This window comes from Sinohyriopsis cumingii, chromosome 8 (genome assembly GCF_028554795.1).
Source record: "Sinohyriopsis cumingii isolate HCF-2022 chromosome 8, ASM2855479v2, whole genome shotgun sequence".
Taxonomy (NCBI): domain Eukaryota; kingdom Metazoa; phylum Mollusca; class Bivalvia; order Unionida; family Unionidae; genus Sinohyriopsis; species Sinohyriopsis cumingii.
This window is the reverse complement of record NC_142968.1, coordinates 65,098,898-65,118,180: the sequence shown is the minus strand read 5'-3', so window position 1 is coordinate 65,118,180 and position 19,283 is coordinate 65,098,898. Positions and strand designations below refer to the sequence as shown.

General features: G+C 34.9%; 1 protein-coding gene across 2 annotated transcripts in view; it reads left to right on the top strand.

Annotated features, from left to right (window-relative positions):
* The window catches only part of LOC149793701 (uncharacterized), a 55,394-nt gene that overhangs the window by 874 nt on the left and 35,237 nt on the right, over positions 1-19,283 (top strand). Inside the window, exons 1-2 of one of the 2 annotated variants that reach the window (XM_089967700.1) lie at positions 11,278-11,317; positions 18,140-18,169. Coding sequence is in view for 1 of the 2 variants with exons in the window: in XM_089967699.1 (XP_089823825.1) it covers positions 11,221-11,317 (97 nt within the window). In the remaining variant the exon portion in view is untranslated. Of the gene's footprint in view, positions 1-11,220; positions 11,318-18,139; positions 18,170-19,283 lie in introns of those variants that run through there. The other variant, XM_089967699.1, reaches the window with a different exon arrangement.

Here is a 19,283-nt window from a genome sequence, read left to right as displayed (position 1 = left end):
GTGATTCACACCCGGCACTTTTTCAGTATATTGTCCAAAAAGTTTGTAAATGTTCCATACATATACAGGAAGAATTTAAATAGTCCTTTTATTTATTTCCAAGATTGGCATTTGCTTTCTTGATAAAATATTTTGTTTGGATCGTCTGCCGTATTTGATCATCTTGTTTTCAGACTCGTTTTTTTCTTGTGTCATATAAGGACAGTGCAGCTTTTATTTGGAAATGTGAACAGACTAGTATCCTTGCTTTCTATGATACAGTATTCAGATTTTTGTTGTTGTATTTTCTGCATAGCACTATCTGTTGTGTGCTGATCTTATATACACTGGATGATAAGTTACAATTTCTACAAAACTGTTCGATTTCTTGAAAATGTCATGATTGCTGGTGATAGCACCAATTTTTACATGTGTTCATGAATATATTTAATTCCAAACTTGGTTATACATCATGTTCTCTTTCTAGAATCTATATCTTCTTAAAATGGATATCTCTCAAACAGTCTGTTGTCAGATAATGTCCAATGAATTCATGCAAGAGTCAGATCACATAATTACCATATTTGTCAAGAAGCAAGAGATAAAATCTGTGGTAGCAACTAAGAGTCAAAATGTGAAGTATATAAATGTTGTTGGTTTCTTTAAACTTTGACGACTTTTGTATTTGACTTGTCTTGCTTTATCTCGTTGTGCATTTAAAACATATGCTTTACTTTTTAAAAAAAATGTCTTATTTGACTGGAGAAATTATATATATATATATATATATATATATATATATATATATATATATATATATATATATATAAACAGTGTGACTCCACTATAACAACGGTAGTTGGATGCCATAGAACCCAACCGTGTTATAAGCAACCAGGTTAATTAGCTGAAGAAAAGGATGCATGACCCCAAAAAATGTGCATGGTAATAATAATAATAATAATAATGACCTTATTTAAAGAGGGTAACACAATTAGCTAAAAACTAATCTACCTTGAGGCCCTCATACAAAGGAATTCATTTATTTAAGCTGCATCTCTGAAGCCACTGGATATATTGGGTTTGGAAGAAGGTGGTGGTGGTAATAAATGCAGGCAGTAAAATACATGCTTAATAGGCACAGCTACCATCTTAAGTTGATGCATATTAAATGTGAAATACGCCAATAGTGAAAACAGAAGGCATATATAATATTTTACATTATTTAGACAACCACAGATTGGTAAATATATGTGTACACTTTTATATATACGTGTCTAATGTAAAGCATGAATAGAGTATGACACCGTATACTCACCTGCAAATCTCATCACATACATTGAATTCATAATACAAGTAATTCTGTCGAACATATTCACACACACACATTTAAAATATTAAATAGTTCTGTCACATGTCATATAGGTCTGAATTCATTGAAAAAACATAGCACAATCACACAATGGATGATGAAGCACATTTACTTTTAAGTACGTCCAAGTCAGTAAACATTAGCTTGTATTTTAAGCTGTCATTGGTAGCGTTTGTAAGCATACACTTTTTCCATGTAGAAAGGAAACTTTCATGGCACAGTAAATGTGTTCCAGTCATATTGAAAAATGGACACGATCCATCAGATTCCATTGCTTTTTTTTGAGATTGGTACTGACTCCCTTTGAAGAAAGGTTCTTTGTTTTTATTGAAGATTGTTGTAGGCTTTCCTTGATAAAGGGTGCATGCATTATTGAAGTCCCTGCTAAAGGACAGCTTTGGAGAACCAAACAAATGCCTGTTTCTTATTGTAGCAGCAACCTCAAATAATTGTACTGTATAGCTGAGATGATTTTTTTCCATCTGCTTAGTACATATTTGTAACAATCGGTGCTTCATATGTAATCTGTTTTCTTTGAAATTTCGGCAAACTATTTTATCAGGGTACATTTTTAAAAAGGGAATTGGCTGTCATTTGGTTGATTATAGATACTATTCCTCCCTGCCTATTGAATAGACCAAGTAAGTGTGGTATTTGTGGTAGCAGAGTGATGCTGCCTTCCACGCATATATCAGAGATTTAACAAAGGGTCAATGGACAATAGAGATGCAGGTGTTCTGGTGTGATGACGGGGATTACTTCAGAAAATGTGAGTGTTCTAAGGGAAAAAGAGGAATTATACTTACCATACACATACAGATGTTAGTCTATGTAAATATATTAATTGCTAGTGAGCAGCTGAAAATCCAACGAAATATAGATTGCGAGATAATGCCTCGTCTGGTTGATCTCTGCTAACAGAAATTTCAACAATAAAAAATGGATATCTCACAATATACAGTACTCATGCTATGCTAGATGTCGAGATAAGCGGATTATGATAGTGCACTGTTTTGATGGTTTGTCAGTATGGACCAAAAATTTGTTTATGTAACAGTAGATAAATTTCAGTGCATTTTATTTAAAGTCGTGGCTTCCTTTCATGGGCCTCTTAATTTCTCCACTCCAAACCAATGGTTGTATATACAAGTTTAAACAGCCAACAATGTCGCCAATAAAAAGAAATTGCCAGATGATATATTTTGTTGCCATTAAGGAAAAAATCGCAGTTTTGACATTGGTGAAGCTTTACGCGATCCCAGAATAACCTTTTTACGTTATATTTTTCATACTTTTAAGAAGAAAAAACTTTTTTTGTATGAGACAAATGCATAAAAAATTTCACAAGCCATGCCCTGATCGTCTTGTTTTATTCATGCGTGATCTCTTCCCCAAAACGATAAAAGTACCGGTATATAAAATTTGTGGAGCCACACCACGACCATGTTAATTCGAATTCATGTTAAGACATAGTGTGCTATAGCAGGGTCACACTGTATATATATATATATATATATATATATATATATATATATATATATGCACACATCAATATATTTACCTCACTCAACAGAAGAATGCTTTCAGCACAACTTCTCATAAGATCAGTGACACCATATGGCCAGATCTGATGGCATAAGTGGATAGAGCATCTGCCTTGGATGCTGGAGGTTGTGGGTTTAAACCCTGGCAGAGTCATACAAAATACTTATGAAAAATGGTATCTACCCCGCTTAGCATCAAGAGGTTAGTGTTAGGACTGGTTACTGGTTGGCCTGGTGTCAGGATAATGTGACTGGATGGGACATGTCTGCAGCATGATACCTCAGCGGTGGACATTACTGTAAATTGCCACACAGCAGATAACGCAGTAATATGACTGAATTTTTTTCAAAGCTATGTTAAAAACCCAAATGATAGACACATACTCACGAACACACATGCACCATTTGTTGAATTAGCTAGGTTACAGGAAATAAGAGTACAAATTTCTGACGGCAACATTACAATCCAGTCTTTGATTTTTCATGACAGAAATAGTACACAAGTGCTAATTTTAACATGTCTGCAGCATGATACCTCAGTACTGAACATTACTATAAATTGCCACATAGCAGGTATCACAATATTATGACTGAATTTTTTTCAAAGCTACAAGTGCTAATTTTAACTATTGCTTAAATTTTATAGCTTTGAAGAGAGTAGATGTTTTCAAGCATCCATACTGTTTTTGAAAAAGAATTCACGATATGTAAAGTTAAACACTATACTGTTGATGATGGTTTGTTTTATTTAGAAAATGATGTTTTCTGGTCAGCTGACTGTCCTTGCTTCTCTTTGCTGACACTAGCTCTTTTGACATTAAATATAAATAATGTTTAAACAAAAAAACAAAAAAAGGGGCATGTCTAGGTAATAAAAAATAATTATGTTTCCTTTCAGTCAATCATCATTTTTCATTGCTTACCCTAGCACTCTTCTTCCCTCAGTGATAAAAAAATTGAAAACAAATTCCTGAAATTGTTTTGTGCATCTTAGTATAGCCAAATACTTGAAGTGCATAGAACCATTTATATATATATATATATATATATATATATATATATATATATATATATATATATATATATATATTGTAACATCACCCTCTTAGTAAGAGGGGTGGTTAATTGGATTTGGCTGTTTGGCTGGCGTTATCTAGAGGATGACCTCCCTCGATATTATTGCCCAGTGGGAATGAAAGAAGAATAGATTTTCAACAGAGAACTGAGCAAGAATAATGGGAAGAGATAAAGCAATATGAGCCCCCTTTGACAATAAAATAACAAATTTAATTAGAACAAATTAATATTGGCAATTCCAATTCAAGTTAGATTATATTAATAGAATTTAACAGGAGTGTCTAATTTGGATTTATTTCATCATCATAACGAGAGGTAAAAAGTAAGCAATGTCCACAATTGATTTGCATCACCTTCTTTTCCTTGACTGTATATCAGCATCCTCCTAGTACATCTTTCCTAAGCTCTAAGCCTTGTTCCTTCATGGACTTCCTGGTCCTTTTATTCCGACCTTATCCTTCTTTTCCTCAGACTGCTGTCTTCAGACTATCCCATCTCTCTCCCATAAAGCTGTTCCTTATTGCTGTTCTCTTTTAGAACTTGTGCATCCTAGCACTAAAACCTGTCTTTTTACAAGATGGCCACCTGGTCCCACGGATTCGACTACTTTCCTCTTTCAAGAAATTTTCAAACTAAAGAATTTCGACTAAGGTCGTCACTTTAAAGTCTGATTGCTTTTAAAGTGTATGTAATTTATTCTGCCCAATTTTAGACAGCGGTCCCTAATTTTTCCCAAAGAAATAATTCCTTTCATCAGGTTTTGACCGCTAAGAATCTGAGTGACGGTGCATAACAATTTCCTTTTGAAAAAATAATAAGTGGACATAGATTCCTACGAAGTGGTTGGGATTGGTAGCTCAAATGTTTGCTTTCTAAGGACCGTGTTAAAATACCCCGGTCAATTTCACTGAGTTGGAATGCTGCCCCTTTGAAGTTTACACTGACTTGGGGGGGAGATGAATGAAGAAATGTCAAAGTGACCATTCACAAGACTTTTCAGGCTTAAATGTGATAAAATTTTAATGCTGAATGCATTCAACTTTAAAGTTTACTGCAATTCAAAATTCGACACCATACACACACACACATACTTTGTTTTTAAAAACACTGACTACTTTAATTTTAAAATCGAGTGAAATAGGAAACACACACATTTTGATTTTGACCTTAATATACTTCCTCTACCTGCATTTCATGTTGATTTATGATAGTCATGATCTTTCAGTCTGTCCTAAGGGACAAATGCCACAATTTTAAAGGGTTCATTTTCACATCAAATTTGTTACAGTTGGAAGGTAACTCAGTTTTCCTTTCCAAATATTGCTTGTCAGAGCATAGCAGTCATTTACAGGATGTATAAATTAGATATTAAACTGACGATTTCTTGGATACAAATTTAACGTAAATATATTACAGTTACATAATGAATAAAAGCATCATCATCAGTAGTTTCTGTATGGTTAAGATTTATGTAAAATGTGTACATTTATCATGCACTCATAATCCACAATGGAAGAACTTCAAACATTACATTATCAGTTTACAGATATTCAAATGTAAAAGACTTTCTTAGTATTTTTTAAAGAGGTTAGTGACCATCTGCAATTAGTACAAAACAATAGAAGATACAACATTGTTTCATGTTCCTTTAAATTGATATTAAACTTTTTTACGGTTAAAAATGTACCTGTATTTAAAATTCATGAAATATTTGGGAGCCAGCAATTGACAGGTTTAGCTCTGATCTGTGACATCGTGGTTTTTTTACAACAAATTAGCCGTGTGCAAACTGAATGGAGCGTGTCACTGAATTTTTAGTGACAATAAATTGCAAATTTTTTACTCGTGTAACGGTGAAAGCAGTTGGCACTGATGGTTTGCCTATAAATTTGTAAATTTGTCAAATGTTGAATATATAAAAGTATATGTGTTTTCTTTATTCAAACACAGTATAAATTTACTCTGTAATGCACATGTTTCGATTTAATTTATTGAAAGTATCATGACAGACAGGGCAAGTCATTGAACATCATGTCACTGGTCAGACATATCACATGTAATAGTGGGGTGATAAAAATGAAGTTTTTTATCATTATTTTTCCAACCAGCAAAACAATTTTTACAGGTTAGAAATCGGAATACAGAAGTTTGTACCAGACATCCATAGTTTTGCAATATAAAAAAGCCATTTTAATTTTTTTTATGTAGACAGGTAGTGTCCCATTTTGATCTGTTTGGAATATGTTTTTAGAAATGACAGAGGAAATTAATAATTAACAAACACTTTTTATGTTAAAACTGTCTTTATCATCACAGTAGCACAGGAACATAAAAAAAATAAGTAATATTTATGAGCAGTTAAAGATGGAAATGCTTTTCATAGACAATTTTAATAAATGCTAGCATCTGACAGTAGACTGTACACACATCCTACATATGGTTACCATCATTAGGACAGGTATATGCCACCCTACATATATATTTTCGGTATTACCATGATATGAGAATAACTGACCTTGCATAACCTGCAACCTACACAACATCTTTTTATCGATCATTTCCCACAGTCATCTGATTTAAGCTGGAAATTAAATGCATTTTAATAAAGAGCAATTAACAAGAAATAGATATATACAATACTTAGAGTTACCAGTATATTTTTAACTGATTGGTAATTTTAAAACCCATGGTAATGTAATGCTAACATCGTAGAGCATCCATAATGTACTTGGTATAGTAAGCCTTATTTAGAAAGTGAGTTACTGCAAGAATCTCATTTTATCTGCCATGGTAGACAAGGTACAGTCCATCATTAGGACAGATAAATGCCACCCTAAATATATTTTTCAATATTACTGACTCACCTGACTGACAAGGTACGGTTAGTATAACCACATCGGTGTTATTTTATCTTGTACATGTGATGGCTTAATAACATCATCATGAGCCCAACTTCCTTCAAAATATTTCTCTACTTGGGTCGTATATTTGTACCCAATTTTTTTTTTGACTTTAACAATATTTCTATAGGCTCCATTACATGATAGAGGATCAGTTCATAGGCTCTACCACAATGAGGCTGCAAATATCATAGCTAGTATAGGAAGTCATAACTAGTATAGGACATGAATAATTAAGTTCCAGCTTTTGCAACAAAATCAAGCTATTTTCAATGGAGATGCATATAAGAATGATAACAATAAAGTCTGTTCTTATATGCTAATTGGAGTGATTTCACCAGCTGAAATGAGTGTGTGTGTGTGTGTGCAGTTCCAAAGATGTGTTTGTATCAATTTTCAGAGAAAAAACATGGTTCCTAAAAATTTCATGAAAGTGAGTCAGTGTAAAACTCAAGGCAGTGCTACAAGACATTTTTAGGGCATAGCTTTTAATTGCAGCATTTAAGATAGTGAGTCACATTTATCAGAAGTCATCAGATGAATATTTGGCCTATATTCATTTTCATGAAATCTAAGGAAAGGTTTTGATAACAGATAAATCTTTTGGACCTTCATTTAAGTTATATTCGATGCCATTTGAGAAATAATAAATATTTGTAGTTACCATAATAAGGTGGAGATAACTCAATGACCCTTTTGTATTAATAATGGTAAAATATTGACAGTGTATTCATCAATAGGTTCAGCTGATCCCAACTTCACATTTATCACAACTTCATTGACTGTTGGGGGCCCCCGAGCAGTCTAAAGCGCTCTCCGCTATGGATCACTGCTATCTCACCAGTCTGCGTGGGTTCGAGTCTTGGATTTGGCCAATGTGGGTATGTGAGAAAGCTTGCCAGTAGCTTCTCGTGGGTTGGTGGTTCTTTCTGGTGTTTTCTCGGGTTCTTCCTCCACAATTAATAATGGCCGCCATGTATAGCCTAGCGTGTGCTGAAAAATGACATTAAAAACCTACAACAACAACAACAACATCATTGACTGTTTCTCACACACACACACACACACACACACACATGCACACACACAAATAAGAGCATACTTGTACAGCTTATCATGATTTTTTATTTTTTAAAAACACGCTGCAGTGGAGAGGATTAAGATAAATCCCTTCTACCATCTCTCCGTTTGTTTATCCTGGTTCTAAATGTTTTAGGAATAACCTGGTCTATGCACTGTTATTTTTCCAGTTGCAGAGATGAACAAGTAGGCCTACTGTATTTCTTATAGTAAATATTGGCTACTTAGATATATGAAACATAAATGAATGAAGTCCAATGGGTTGGCAGCTTAAAACTTGCTATTTCTGTGCCATTTTTATGATTATAAACTACTAATACAGTGTATATGAAAATAAATTTGTGAAATTTTAAATTTTTCTATAACTTAGGGGGAAAATGTGTCTGTGCAATTTAGACCGGTCTGCCTTAGATCTGAGGCCAAATAATTAAAAAATCTGGACACAAAATCGGATTCTGACCACGGGCAAATTTTGGGTGAGAAAAAAAACTCAGGTCCAAACAGTTAGGTTTTCCCTCTGTATTTTATAGTGCAACTAAAACGTCCAGATTATTTGGTATCATTGTAGAGCTACATCTGTCTACATTTCTATAATACCACCCACTTTAGTGTATCTTACATGACCTTGACGCTACAGAGCCCGGCAGTAGGCTACAACCTCCTGCCTCATAAATGCGGCATCAGGGGTTAATGAGTTAATGTCATAAATATGTAATTGTATGTTTATTCTGCTTACTTTTAACATTTTGCTATGTTAAAATTTGGACGCAGATATACTCTATGAGCAGACCACTGTTCAGGACCTAAGTGGCAAGAAATGTTGGGAAGCTAGAAAGGGTTAGGTCCCCTGACAGCCCTATCCTTACCGTTGGTCATTAGGTTAGAGGGACAAAAATCTACTTTTGCAGTTATTTAAAATGCGGACCATAATCACAGTCTATCCAAGTTTTAAATATATAGTTTGAAAGGGGAAGCATATGCTGCATTTAGAAGGTATGACTTACAAGGGGCATAATCACAATCATAATGTGTACGACTTACAAGGGGACATAATCACAATCATGATGATAGTACATGTCCTGGACTTATAAATGTTGTTGTAGGGTTTAATGCCATTTTTCAGCACACAATAGGATATGTATGGCGGCCAGTATTAATGGTGGAGGAAAAACCACCGACCCACGAGAAGCTACTGGCAAGCTTTCTCACATACCCACATTGGTCGAATCCTAGAATTGAACCCACGCAGACAGACGTTAGATGGCAGTGATTCATAATGTATAGCGCTTTCGACCACTCGGGGCCGACGGACTTTTAAATAAATATATATAAAAAATAAATAAATATCTACCAGATTATGACATGACATCCAGACATGGTTGGGTTATGAAATATGTCATTTTGTGTGTGTTGAAGAAGCAGAATCTATTTGTCTTTGTTGTCTTGAATGAAAATGTTTTAAGTAATTTTTATTAAATATTATTGGCTAGTTCATTGTCAAAGGCAGCATGTCATTCTTTGTATTTTACTCCCTGTATTATTTTGGTAATTGGAATAGTCTGGAAATGTGATTCATTTTTTAAGGCAAATGTTGTAGTACATCTGATTTTAGGAGTAAGATCCACAATAACTGAAACGAGCAATGAATGCCCAGCCAAACTAAATTTTATAACTTCTGGTTGGTGGAGTTTGGCTTTGTGAAGTGCAGCAGCAAGGGGGAGCATTTTATTTGTTGCACATGCTGCAAACACCATATCAACATTAGTCATTCTGGAATGTATGACATTTATAGACATTGTAATACCACTCAGCATCAGGACATTGCATACATACAGCTTTAATCCGAAAGGCAGCTTATTTGTTCTAACATTTTAACTAGTGTGGCCATAGCGAGTTTGAGGCACTGTTACAGTTGTGTGTATGCAGCAAGATTGTTTTCTGTGCTGAGAAAAATTCATCAGGATCCTGGGGGAGAGTTGAACACCCAGTCTCTGAGGAATGTGAAGATGAACTCTAATGATACTTACATACACCCCCCACCCTTCCCTGAACTGAACTGTTGAGAACAGCAATGACTTTGTCTTTTTTTTTTAAAAATGGAAATATATACCCATACAGCTATGAAAGTTATATGTGAATCAAATATATCTAATTTCGATATGGCACTTTATTGAACAATGGAATTCCCTTCATTGACAGACATGTCTGATTTTTCAATGTCCTTGCAACAATTACATCATCATTGTTATTCCCTCGTTTACAACATTTTTAACCATTAACCTTTGGAGATTCACTTTAGTTCTAAACTTTACTAAGTCTGTTTTGCAGTATAACCAGATGATGCTTCATCTTCAGTGAGATTTTAAGAGATTTTAATTCACTTGTTCTGCTAACTTTGCTTTCCACAGTACAACTTTGCTTTCCACAGTACAACTTTGCTAAGGATATACTGCTTTTAAGCCATAGTTACTCTGCATTAATTTATTGATGAAACATTCAGTGAGTTAGATTTACCAGCATTCCACATCATTTTGAAGATTTTGTGGTGTCTGATGGACTCTTTCCAAACTGTGGTTTGCTGACATTGTAACATGTTCTTTAGCTTAAGCAAATTGTAGGGAGTGGCTCACTTTGCACCCATTGCCATTACAGCTCTAGTTCTTTACAGTTAGATCCCCGTCACTGCATGTGATAGTCATGATCAGTGAACAGCATGCCTTATGGCCCAACTAATAATGTCAGGCAGCTAATTAATCAGGACTTTGGAGCACAAGATAACATACAATATATGCAGTTTTTTGTGAATTTTATGTTGCATTCTTGATGTTAACATGTTCCGCCTAAAGACCGAAAGGCACAGGCAGGAGAAGCTACAACTCTCTATCAATGACATAAGGAAGGAAAGTTTGTGATCTATTACGTGTCATTTATAGCCAGATTTCACTGTATTTAGTTCATTGTATTGTAATCATTCATGAAGGAAATCTATCCCTGTTCCTCTGGGAAATATTTCTGTATTTGAAAATTTCTATTCCAATTTATTTTAGAGGTCTGAAAAAGATAAGTCCATGCATCTCCTATCCCCACCCAATCACATGCAACTTCAAGCATTAAAGAACGGCATAAACCCAATGTATTTAATTCTTCAAACTGTTTCATTTTCATTTCTACGTAGGATAAAGGGATATAAAAAAAATATTTGTTTATTTTTCTTATACAGAATTTAAGAATTAATATATGGATTTTAAAGTCATTATTTTACTTTCAGAAGGGGTAAATATAGTTGTGAGTCCCGGTTCTGTCTTCAATGGCACCATGAGAGAAGGGGATACATCCCAGCTCATTCAGACAACTGGAAACAACAGGTAAGCTGAGAGTAGTGGAGAGAGATGGCATGTTTGCAAGCCCAAGACTATACCTATGGTGGACATTCAGTGTATGCATATAAAACGTCGTAAGGATGGCATTGTTGTTGTGACTTCTTTGACAACTGTACCTCAACACAGTGGTCTAAATCACTCACCATCACGGAACACTGCTGTCTCAACTCTGCATGGGTTATAGTTTCGGAATTGGCCAGTGTGGGTCAGTGGTTCTTTCCAGGGTTGTTCCAGATTCTTCCAGCACCAGTTATTGTGGCTGCTGTTGTTCTAGGGTTTGACACCATTTTTGAGCACAAGATAGGCTATACATGGCGGCCAGTATAACTGGTGGAGGAAGAACCTTGTATAAATCAGGGAAGAACCACCAACCCACAAGAAGCTACTGGCAGGCTTTCTCACATACCCACAACAGCCGAGCCTTGGACTCAAACCCATGCAGACAGCAGTGAGATGGCAGTGATCTGGAATGGTGAGCACTTTAGACCACTTAGCCACTCAGGGCCCCAGTGTGGCTGCTTTATATAGCTTGTCACGTACTGAAAAATGATATTAAACCCCGTAACAACAACAAATCGTAAACACAGTCTTGATCCTACTGATAATTTTTAAGGATCTTTCACAGTCTGAAATTAATTTAATAGACAGTGTATTACTGAATGCAAGAAAACATACAGAACAGCCCGATTCCAAAGTGAACTGCCAAAGTCTTAATTCTTCAAGGATCAAGATGGCGACTTGTTTTTAAATAATAATTACAAAATAATTCACATTTTTTCCCACTAAGAACAGTGAGATCATTTATGACAAAACAAATGCCATACTATTTATAATATACACATACTTTGAAGTACAGGGGATATAATGATAATGTACTGTATATACTTGCCTATAAGTCAAGTCCAACTGCAAGCTGCGCAGATACAGATCTGACGTCACAAAATATGTCAGCAGATCTGGGTCTGTGCAGTTTGCTAGGAGGAATCAGTTGAAAAAACAATGTTGGCCATTATCTGCAGGTGCATTGTGTGATGGCAGATTGGCATCTTTGTTGTTAACAGTTTGACTTGACTTATAAGCAAGTATGTACAGTACATTAATTCTTTCTCACGTTTACTCAGTAAAAATAATGTGACATCATATTGACATAGTACAACAATTATATTTCATCTGTACTGCGGTAGAAAAAAATGTTCTTTTGTAGCTGTATCTGTATAACACATTAATTGGCTCAACCATTAGTTCATTTTGCAAGACATGTCTTTGGTAAATATATTTGACAATTTAGGTAAAACATTTGTAAGGTCACCTCATACTGCTGCATGTACATGATATGTACATATGCCATTTTTCAGCACATGATAGTCTTTACATTGCCGCCAGTATATGCGTTGGGTGAAGAATCGCTGACACACAGGGAGCTACTGGCAAGCGTTCTCACATAACCATGTTGGCTGAGTCAGAGTCAGGAACCACCATGGGAAGCGGTGAGATATCAGTGATCTGTAAAGACAAGTGCCTCTTCCACATGGTTATCCAGAGTAAATGTTGTTTTAAAAACATTTCAGAATTATTATCAGTAGATCAGCCTGATGTATAACGCGCATCACAACCAATTCTTGTCAGCTGTGGCTTTTTCCTGGCAAAGACACATTCCTTATGAAAATCACTCATGCTTTAACTAAAGAATTAGTAGATAAAAGCTTACTAAACAATCTCTTATGCAGTGATGGAGAAATATATCAGTTTTAATTGGGACGTGTCCTTTCTCTGCATCACTGACTGCAATGTACATGTACCTTTACAAAGTTAGGTTTTGTAACCATTTAGAGGCAGTAAACATGGCTGAGCCATTTAGGGTGTACATGTTGCTGAGTAGAGTACACACAGTAGTCTGGTAAATACACATGAAGGTAAATACACATGGAGTTTTGAGAAAATATGTTGCAAGTACATGTATATTTGGTGTAGAATTATTACACATAGGCAGGACTTGATGTTGTATGTTGGATAACATCATGTAACAGCTTAAAAGTTACTATGGGAATGACAAAATGCAGTTGTGTTACTGATAGCGTTTATCATCACATTAACTAATACGTATTCATATATGTAATTGTTTAAATTTTTCGTATTGGTTTAAAGCAAATTTCTCTCAGTCTGTGTCTGATTCTCATATGGTTATTAAAATAACTTAATGTTTACTTGGAGAGTTATCTTTCATCTTTTGAAGGACACATGTCTCAATACATTTATTTTATTGGCTGAGTCTATCAGTATTAAATTGAATTGCATGCAACATAAAAAGAGCATTCTGCACTGTAAACTTTAACCAGCTGACACATAAGTTCCATATGCAGTGGACACTCACTATGACCTAATTATATTGCTGCATGTTTCCATTTGGGGAAGAATAAAACTTAATCTGGTCTCTGGTGGACATTAATCAATTGTAGATTAATTAATGTTCAACCCAGAAATGTGGATTTTCCAAAATATGCAATGCCTGCATCAGCTCGTCTCATGAAATATTTTTTTGTAAGATTTTACTTGTTGCATGTATGTTCAAGAAAATAAGAATGACAAGAGTCATCACAGCAACTTAACAGAACTACTGCTGATACTACTTGACTATACAAACAAAAACAATATATTGTATCGATACCCTAGCAATTTATATTTGAGTAATTTCTTCTCCATCCCCAGACTCCACCTGAGGGTCTCATTGGTGTAAGGGTACGGTAGGTCTGAACAATGTTAGCAGTATGGAAAATGTACCATTCAATCAGCAAATCAAATCTTTTATCCAGGATAGAGCTCTTCTATTCCGCATTGACCCATTGTTCATTAGGATCTCCTTTTTTTCTCATCACAAACTCGGCAGCTGATTTTCATAGCCATAGCTTTTTAAAATTCATTTTGACAGGTGTGTGTCCATTGTACTGAATGAACTCCACGCATCTTACTAACCTGAAAAGTAATAAATACCACACCTATTGAGTTGGTAGTAAAATCAACTGAAGTATAACCAAACAATAGATACTGTAATTGCAAATCAGTCATGTTGCTATGTCCCTGCGAAGACTAAGCCAACATCAGGGGTCACACACCAGTAGTCTGGTCAAAGCCAGGTATGAAAGTAAATGGCTGTAAGTGAGCAATTTTCTGAGAATATTTTAATCATATACATGGAAAAGGTGCCATTTGAGCATTTGAGTGATCTGGATAGGAATTTGGTGACATAGTTTATGTAACAAAATAATTTTTTAAATGATTACAGAAAACATAAAAGCATATTATCAGAGTCTGAAGCATCAATGGATGAAATGAAATGCTTTTTGGCCCTATGACTGGTAAATCACACAAACATAGATGAAGATATATTGATACTTACCTATATTGACAATTGACAATTACAGCAGTTTTGAACATAAAGAAAGCAGTGTGTTTTATATGACGAGTTCTTGATGAACAAAGTTATAAATTGGTAGGTTTCTAGAATGGAGTGGGTAGCATGTTCTGCATATTAATTCTCATTGGTCAAATGTGTGGATCTTCGATACTAATATGTATCCATGTAAGTGGTGCTGAGATGTTTCAGTGGTTCATATGTGTGGTGCTGAGATGTTTCAGTGGTTCATAGGTGTGGTGCTGAGATGTTTCAGTGGTTCATAGGTGTGGTGCTGAGATGTTTCAGTGGTTCATTGATTAAGCTGTTGACAAGAATGAGACTGGTTTGATTCTGAATGCCGGATCATCCTGGATCGGCTGCCATAGATGTCCTTTGGCAATGCATCATCCTCTGCTTGCCTCAGCATGAAATTGTGTTCATAATTTCGCTGTTCTGGTAAAATGGCATTAATGTCCTTTTCTCAGAAATCTCCTTATCAACAATGTGCAATCAGAAAACACCTAAGTGTCACTTTCATGGTGTATTTTGTCTAGTGGTCACTTCTTTGGTGTATCAGATCGTATCCAATTTAATAAAATTGCCAAATCACCATACTTCACCTACAGTACAGCTCACATGATTTTTCATTTATTCACACCACGTAGAAGGTGGAGTGAGTTCGTGAGGGGTAAGGAAAACCCTCCAACATAACCTTATGCATGATGACAGTTTCAGCAGCTTTTCTTGGAGAATATCACTGCACACCATGCTTTCTCATGGGGTCACAACTGCAGATTTAAGGTGGGGGTGTTAAAATGGGCATGATTTCTTGTTTATGATTCCATCAACCATGCACTCAGTTCTGTCCTTGAGAGAGAGTGTGTATGTGCATGATGGGACACAGATTTTTTATCTGTCATTGTGCTTAGAAATTAACAATTTTGTTTCTTAAATCAAAATTTAGATAACATGATGCCAATGACAAGTGGACTTTATTAATACTCTACAACATATACTTACTTATAAGATGAGACCAGGTGCAAACTGCAAAAACCCAGATGCTGTCACATAATGCAACAGCAGATTTGATTTGTGCAGTTTGTGATGAGTAATTAACAAACAGCATACACCCAGATCTGTTGTCACATTATGCTATGGCAAATGAAGATCTTTGTTCTTTGCAGTTTGACTTGCCTTATGAGCAAGTATGTATGGTATATTTGCAGTTTGACTTGACTCATAAGCAAATATATATGGTACACGTATATTGTGAGTAGCATCTAAATTTCATGATTTGTAAAATCAAATATTATTGTAACCTACAGATGCATACTTAGTTATTCCATTGATATATGTGCTTAATTTTGGCTTTCACTATCTTGAGAATGCACTACATGATTACTACATGATTAAAAATATGTATAAAAAAGATTGTTTAATTGCATTTGTAATTCAGTGAAGTTGCCTGATCTGAATGCATTCTCTGATTCTGTTTTGAAGAAATTTGCCTACTTATTTCTATTGAAAACACATGATTGTCCAAGTAGTTACAGTACATAATGGCAACATCCCTTGAACTTTATAATTGCTGTATTTTGTGAAAAGTTTATGTATTTTACGTTTTTGTTTTTTTTTTATAAATAGTTTTGCTGGTTATAGGCCTGGAGAGCCTATGGGGTGGCATTTTATCTGTTGTTCATTTGTTAGCACAAGTTCATTATTGCTACTCCTTCTAAACTACTTGGCCAATTGCATTGAAATTTTACAACCACAATTGTCCCGTAGTCTATCTAGTTGGCCTTGAATGAAAATGGTGCAACTCATGCATTTAATATCGCTGCAACAACAAACATCTTGAAAATCTTCCTGATCTTCTTGAATAGATGGTCATTTCAACATAAGGTTTTCACAGCAAGACTTCTTCTGATGGTTTATTGGTCCTAAATGACAATCTAACGTCTGGTATATGGCTGCCATCTTTACATCTTTGTAAAGCTACTCTTAGTCATATTAGTACAGTATAGGGCACGAAAGACTTTGTGTGATGTCTAGTTGATACTCAGTAAAACTGGTGCCAGTGTGAAATCAAATATGGCCACCGTGGCATCCATCTTGAAAATCTTATTGTTGCTCCTTCAAAATGGAAAGTCTTATTAACATTGGCTTTCTATTGAAAACTTTGTTTTGATGCCTTGTTAGTTCTAAATACAAATGGTGACAATTTGACATCGATTATGTTCAACAGAATTTGAAAACACTGCAGTTAAAAAAGGAAGCTTATCTGAATACCTGGTAACTCATTTCAACCAGCAGAGCATTAGTCCTCTCAAGGGACTCTTGTTGTTGATAATGATCTTTTTTAGTGTTATGTTATACTCCCTGCTTTGAAAAGAATGATAAACTTAATTAAAATGATTTCTTTTGACAACCAATCACACCATTATAAAGATGTTATTAAAATTTGAAATAGAATAGTTCTTTTGGCTGCAGCATGAATATAAATACAACATTTTTCATAAAAGTTAACTGATCAGGAAATATAAAGATGATATGTGTTGTGTCTTGTATGAGAGGAAAAAACGTAAAGTATCATTAAAATTGTTCTTTTAAAGATTCTTTTTGTTATTTATTGTAGTATATTTTTTGCATCACAGATGGTCAAAATAATACCATTCTAGATATATATGTAGGTTCACACAAACTTGTAGAAGATTAATGCTTAGGCTTATACAGATTAGCAAAGCACAACAGCAGGTTTCCCCCAGGTTTGTTTATGTGTCATTGAGGTTAAAATTTCCTGAGTGAACTGATAACCTAAGGCACAACAGCAGGTTTTCCCTTCTTTTTTTTTTTGGCCACTGAAGTGGACACTTCCTGTGTGAACTGATGACCTATGGCATAATATCATCTCTCCTGTGGGTTTGCCAGTGTATTAATGTAGCTAAGTGGTGACAGTAAGAAATGGACATGGGGATTTGTGAGTAGTGTTTATTTTAATGAATACATTAAAGGTGAGTGCAGTGAAGAAAAATGTCAGTTTAACAAAATAATTTATTTGAAGTATAATTATTTGGGTATATTTAATACCTTTCTTCATATATCTGACAGCAGACTTCAGAAGAAAAAGAAGTGACCCATGTCAAACTTGTGAAAATCTTGATGGATCTGTGGCCTCATCAAGCTAAAACCTAGACTGAACCATGTGTCCAGTGACTGGACAAACTGGCAACTTGCACTAAATGCCAGATGTAAATTTTGTGTACCCATATAACACATATATTTTTAAATCCACATAAACTTTTCATTTTCAGCAGGAGATAATAATATTAAAATGTAGGCCAGTGAAGAGGTAGGGTTATCATTGTTTTAACTTGGATTTTGAAATTGTGGGACTTACGGGTGCTTATATTTGGCAGATTGCAGGTGATCTGAGAAAAGATAATTTGGTAAGTACATATAACATTTTGGAAGAAAAAAATTAAGCTCATGAATATCAGTTGTGTTTTGGGGCAGTTTTTGTCTTTATAGTAGTCTTTAGCAGAACTGCAACCAGCTGACTTTTTGCAGTCCCATCAGGAAAAAATGTTTGCTGTAATGCCATTGTTTGTGACATAATGCTTAGTCACATTGTACTTGTGTTTTGTTATACATGTTGTTTGACATGATGTGTAAATTGCAACTGTGCAGTATGAGAAGTTATTATCTCACTTTTAGAGATGTGGATTTTTGCATCGGAGAAAACACTCTGTTGTCTAAGTTAAGCTTACTTTTATGGTCTGTTATCATGGAAGGTGGTCAGGAGGAACCTATTGATCACTTTAAGAATTTTTTCAGTGTCTTGCAGTCAGTCGGATTCATGACAAGGGGAATGTTTTCTTCGTGACAGCCAAACTGACCTATCGCCAGTTGTCAATCAATCTGCTTGATTGACCAATCAGCGAGCGCTATTATACACACTTCCATGCACTGTTTACGTCTGCCATTTTCCTCCGACAAGTTGCTTCTGTCAATATCGACTAGGCTATTGTATATATTTACAAATTTCGCAACGGTTTGGAGAAGTTGCCCCAAGGATCATATATAGTAATTCCGAGATGTCGCCGCATGGTTAAGGCTTTATTTATTGTTGTTTTTCTTCAACTTAATAACTTATTAAATTTATAAAATTTGCAATTTTTCAACTTTTCCATTTGATCAACTCTGCTTCTGTACTTAACGAAAAATAAGTGTTATCTGTCCCTTTTTCTCTGCTCTTCAAATCATTAGATGCATTTTATTAATATTTGTAGAGATAGTGTTATCAATATTTTGTATTACATTTACGTCTAAAAATGAAACATGCGTACTAGATGCAGTATAAGTAAATGTAATCGTCGGGTGAAAATGATTTAGGCAATCAATAATTTTTTTTCAGTTCTTCAGTTGAATACTTCCAGATCATAAATATATCATCTAAAAATCTGAACCAAAGAAATGGATTAAACTTTTCGTTTTTAATAAAATCATTTTCTAATTCACCCATGAAAGGGAAGAGTATATAGGAGCCATATTAATACCCAT